The sequence below is a fragment of the Pelodiscus sinensis genome, chromosome 30, assembly GCF_052426305.1.
Source record: "Pelodiscus sinensis isolate ZL-2025 chromosome 30, ASM5242630v1, whole genome shotgun sequence".
In the NCBI taxonomy this organism is placed as follows: Eukaryota; Metazoa; Chordata; order Testudines; family Trionychidae; genus Pelodiscus; species Pelodiscus sinensis.
In genome coordinates this window covers 8,445,694-8,451,292 of record NC_143081.1, presented here as the reverse complement: position 1 = coordinate 8,451,292, position 5,599 = coordinate 8,445,694, and the positions used below count along the sequence as shown (strand labels likewise).

General features: G+C 52.0%; 1 protein-coding gene across 1 annotated transcript; it reads right to left on the bottom strand.

The window, feature by feature from the left end:
* Window positions 1-2,462: 2,462 nt before the first annotated feature.
* On the bottom strand, window positions 2,463-3,502 carry LOC142821250 (olfactory receptor 10A4-like). Its single transcript, XM_089774323.1, has one exon. The coding sequence runs from the start codon at window positions 3,500-3,502 to the stop codon at window positions 2,531-2,533; it is 972 nt and encodes a 323-aa protein (XP_089630449.1). The 3' UTR covers window positions 2,463-2,530.
* Between the last annotated feature and the right edge of the window lie 2,097 nt (window positions 3,503-5,599).

Below are 5,599 nucleotides of genomic sequence, written 5' to 3'. Positions count from 1 at the left end.
TCCCCAACACATAAACTGTCCGACTCTTGGTGTCCATGGACAAGAATCAGCCTCACTCTACAATGAAACAGTTCAAAGGGATTAAGAGAACTTTTGTTTCAACTCCCCAGCTCAACTGTCCAGAACAAGACAGGCACCACACAACAAAACCTCACTAGCCTAGGACCTATTCCATGAGAGCAGCCCGGTGCTTTTTCCTTCAGGAACGGACAAAACAGCCTCTGAAGCAGGGTGGATTGATTTAAATAGCTTTGATTTTAATCTCTAATTTTAATCATGATTTAAACTGGCAAGCAGAAACCCTAGGTTTAAATGAGTAATGGTATTTGCCAGGCAGTGATGGGTGTTCGGCAGCCAGGCAGCATTGGGACTTACTGGGGCCAGATGGAGTGTGGGTGTTGAGACTGGGGGAGGGGGCATTATACTTTTAAAATATTTTCCTAATATTTCCTGTTTTACCTCATTTATTATTTGCTAAGTGGTGCCTACTTTTTTTAAAACATATGATTTGCATCTACTTCTGTCTGGAGGGAAATTCTATTTAAAATAAACAAAACCAGCATTTAATTTTGTATGAAATAAAGCTACCTTAAATGTGAAGGACACACAACAAACATGTATCCAAACACATTTTGCATCTAAAATTCATTTTTTAAACAAAGGAAATATCCCCGTCTCCTGTCTCCAGTCCCCACCTCCCCCCACTCATGGGTGCAGCGCAACCCAGCTCCACAGACAGCGCCCCCTCTCCCCCCCCCCCCCCGTCCCTGGGAGCAGGGGAAGTTGCCAGCTGCCCCCGCCCAGCCAGGAGCTGTTCAATAGGCTGAAATGGTCATTTTGGCCTGTCTGATGCGTCAGACACCCCTGCCCGCTGGTCCTCCCTATGGCCCATCTATGCGCCGTCCTCCATGTAGCGACACCCTGCCTGCCCCCCAACCCGAGTGCCCACACACTGCCTGCCCCCTCAAGTCCCAACACCCACACACTGCCTATCCCCCCCAAATCCCACACCTAATGCTGCCTGGCCCCCCAAGTCCCAACACCCACACTTTGCCTATCCCCCCCAAATCCCAACACCTAATGCTGCCTGGCCCCCCAAGTCCCAACAGCCACATACTACCTCCCCCCAACACCCAATGCTGCCTGCCCCCCAAACCCCAACACCCATACGCCCCCTTCCCCCCCCAGGTCTCAACACCCACACTCTATCTGGCCCCCGTAAGTCCCAATGCTGCCTGGCTGCCGAACACCCAACGCTGCCTGGCAAACACCAGCCATGGGCAGCCAAAGAGAATCTACTGCGAGCCAGGAGCGTATTGTAGATCTTTCGACTATATCGATTGAAAAAGACCCGTGTAAAGAAATGGACTTTACTGACATAATTGAAGAATGTGCTGCCAAAAGAGCTAGACAGCTAGAATAGACTTAAATACAAATGAAAGTGTTTAATTATTAATGCAGAATTGTGTTTACGAATGAATTACAATATCATTAAAACAAAAATTATCCAAGTAAATTTAAGTTTCTATCACATTTACTCAATTCACATTTAATATGCAAATAGCTTCAATTTGCACATTTGACGCCTTTTTTCTGTTTTTTCTCCAAACGGGGGGCCCTGCAAAATTGTGCTGCCCTAGGCCCCGCAAAACCCTCATCCGTCCCTGCCCAGCCTCCCTGCCCTGAGCCCCTCATGTACCCCAGCCCAAACTCCTGAACCTTCACTGCTACAAGTCTGCAGCTTGCACACAACCCTAACCCATCCCCCTGACACCAAAACTGTGCAGCCTGGGACCCCTTGAGCCAGCATCCTCTTCTCTACTTCCTCCTGCATCCAGATTCCCTCCCAGAGCTGGCACCTCTCACCCCTTCCCAGTGCGTTTTTTGTGAGGTACAATAGCAGTGGCGACAGCATGAAAGGCCAGCACAAAGTCGTTGAGCTCCCTTCTTCCCCCCCTTTCCCCCCAAAAAAGACCCCGGGGAAAAGTTGTTAACCAAAAAAAAGAGAGAGAAGCCGTGCGCTGGGATGGAAGTACCAACATCTATTTCCCCTCGCCGCGTGGTGGTGGTTTGTTTTTTTTCTCAACAACTTTGTCCCCGCTCTTCACACTGTCTCCACTGCTATTGTGGCTCTTCGTCTCAAACGGGTTGGCTACCCCTGGTCAGTGTCTTATTGGACCGGTCACATGCTCCCTGCTGGCTCTCGGTGCAGAGCTGGCCCAAGGTACAGAGCATGCGACCGACACCTGCACCTCTCTCTGGGCTCAATCTCTCCAGCTCTTTTCATTTCACAGAGCCACCAGTTCATGTCCCTTGCAGCCTGCTGGTACCTCCCCAGTAGCATTGGCCATTGGTCCTAACTATAACGGAGCAAGGGTTTGGAAAAGGTCCCTGCACCCCCGTTGCTCACTAGACTGTGACTCTACAAGTGCAGGGCAAGAAGGTCACAGATGGGAGTGGAAATAAAACCTTCTATTTGGTCGGCTTTGATACTGGCCCTACCCCCGCCCATGCTGCAGCTATTCCATTGTCACCTAAGCAACCCAATGGGCCAATATCTTGGAAACCTTAATTTCCTGCAAGTTTTGCACAGGGCCTCCTGGACCTCCCTGTTTCTCAGGGCGTAGATGAGTGGGTTGACCAGGGGCGTCAGGACGGTGTAGGAGACTGAAAGAACTTTCTTGAAATTGCTCAGGAGGTCGGAGGTCGGGAACATGTAGGCAATCAGGAGCGCTCCATAGTAAACACTCACCACGATGAGGTGGGAGGAGCAGGTGGAAAAGGCCTTTTGCCTCCCGGTGCTGGAGGGGATTCTGAGGATGGTGCTGATGATGCAGATGTAGGACACCGAGGTGAGCAGGAAGGGGACCAGTGAGAAAATCAAGCACATTGAGAACGCCAACGTGTCCATCAGCAGAGGGTCATTGCAGGAGAGTTTTACAAGGGGAATAAAGTCACAAAAGAAATGGTCGATAGTGTTGGGGCCACAGAAGGTTAACTGGGTTATTGACACTGTGCTTATACTACAAGCAAGGAATCCACCTATCCATGATCCCCCGGCAAGCTGGAGACAAGACCTGCCACTCATCTGGGCTGCGTAGTGCAGCGGGTTGCATATGGCTAGATACCGGTCGTAGGACATCACCGATAGGAGGAGGCATTCTGTGACCAGCAGAGCACCGAAGAAGTAAAATTGTGTGAGACACCCAGTGAAGGAAATTGTCCAGTCCCCAGTCAGGAGCCCGGCTAGAAGCTGAGGCAGGAGGGTGGAGCTGTAGCCGATCTCCAAGCAGGACAAGTTGCCCAGGAAGAAGTACATGGGGGTGTGAAGGTGCCGATCGGCCACAACCAGCGCCAGGATGAGGATGTTCCCAGCCATGGTCATCAGGTAGATCACGAGAAAGAGCAGGAAGAGAGGAACCTGCAGGCCAGGAAGCTCCCCGAATCCCAGGAGGATGAATTCTGTGATGGATGTTTGGTTCCCTTGTCCCTGGCTTGCCATGGGGTGTGTCTGTGGGGCACAAAGAGGGACACTGTGAGCAGTAACTAACATTCATTGTAATATGGCAGCCTTGTCTTCATTGCCTCCCGCTGCCAGCCCTGGCACAGCAGCCAAGTGGGGAATGGAGGGTGGGGAAGGGAATCGCCGTCTCTCGATTTCTGAGCAGAGCCCAGGTGAAACAGACCGTGTCTCTGCACCCTGTGGAGCGTCTTGAAAGCTGGCACCAGGCACTCCAATCCTGTGGCCTTGGGCTCAGACAGGGAGTACAGACCCCCTGACAGATGTGCCAGACACCAGATCAGACAGTCACTCCCATCACTGCCTGGTGGCTAAAAGCTGAATGAGGGAGGGGCCGTTCCACTGGGGAGATCAGCCAGGAGGGGATATTTCACAGGACGCTCCAGCAGAGAAATAAACCAAGCAAGCGGTCCTGGGACCCATAAGGGCTGGTGTGAGGGGCTTCCCTTCACCCTGGTTCTGCCCCGTTAGGCAGAAAGCAGCAGGGCACAGTCTGAAGTGCAGATAGTGGGGGCCAGTGTCCAAGCAGGTGGATTCCCACGCCATGCCCACCTGTCGGGTGCATCTCTGTGGGCCAACAGTTTCCCTCTCCCCAACTACAGCTATTCACCCAACAGACCCCTTCTTGTAACCCCCAGCCACACACACCAATGGGCTCCCCTGTCCCTCTGCTCTGTACCCAGGCTCCAATCATGCAGAGCCCTGCCTGGGTCTCTGTTCCTCATTCCCCTATTTCCAGTGCCCCATTCCCCCATGTGACGGCGTGTTGGGGGCCCCCGTCTCCTGCACCCCGAAATGGCACAAACAGACCGCACCAGCCGGTGTAATAGAGGAAGTTTATTGCCTCTCCAGGATACAGCACAGCACAGATGTAATCTGGTCACAGAGCTGGGCTAGGATGCCTCAGGCCCCCTTGAGATGGGGGAGACTGGGCCCCTAAACTCCAGTCCCCTTCCCTAGGCTGTCTCCTCCATGCTTCCAGCCAGCAACTCACTAACCCTCTTCCCGCCCTGCCCCCCAGCCAGGGCAGCATTCCACCTTCCTTTGTTCCTCTCCATGGGGGGTGTCTGGCCACTGGTTGCATAGTGACTCATCCTGTTTTGCTGGGTTGTGGTACCCACGGCAGCCAGTGGGGGTTACCCCAGAGCCAGCAGCATAGAAACCAGCTGGGTACCCCCACTATGTCACACCCCATTACCAACCCCCTTCCCACTCCACCCTTCTCCTCCACAGACACAGAGACACCCACCGTGCACACCCCGATGGCACCTCCTAGAAATCATGTTCCATTGGGGGGGGGGGGTGAGTCAGGGTCTGTGTCCCACCCCTTTGGTCCCCTTTGGGAGGGGCAAGGAGGGAGACTGCGTGGGTCAGGGGCTGGCATTTCTCTTGTCAGTGTTTTACCTCCCCGCCGGATGCTATGAAACTGGGAGGGGCTGCAACTGCTTTGGAGGATAGGGTCATAATTCAAAATGATTTGGATGAACTGGAGAAATGGTCTGAGGTAAATAGGATGAAGTTTAATAAGGACAAATGAAATGTATTCCACTTGGGATGAAATAATCCATTTCACAGATTCAGAATGGGAAACGACTGTCTAGGAAGGAGGCCTGCAAAAAGCCATGTAGGGGTCATAGTGGACCACAAGCTAAATATGAGTCAACAGTGTGATGCTGTTGCAGAAAAAGCAAACATGATTCTGGGAGGTATTAACAGGAGTGTTGCAAGCAAGACAGAGAGATCATTCTTCTGCTCTACTCTGCGCTGGTGAGGCCTCAGTTGGAGAATTGTGTCCAGTTCTGGGCACCACATTTCAAGAAAGATGTGAAGAAATTGGAGAGGGTCAAGAGAAGAGCAACAAGAATGATGAAAGGTCTAGACAACAGGAGCTATGAGGGAAGACTGAAAGAATTGGGCTTCTTTAGCTTGGAAAGGTGAAGACTGAGAGGGGTCTTGAGAGCAGTTTTCAGCTATCTAAAAGAATTTCACAGGGAGGAGGGAGAAAAAAAATTCTCCTTGGTCTGTGAGGATAGGACAAGAAGAACAGGCTTAAACTGGACAAGGGAGGTTTAGGGTTGA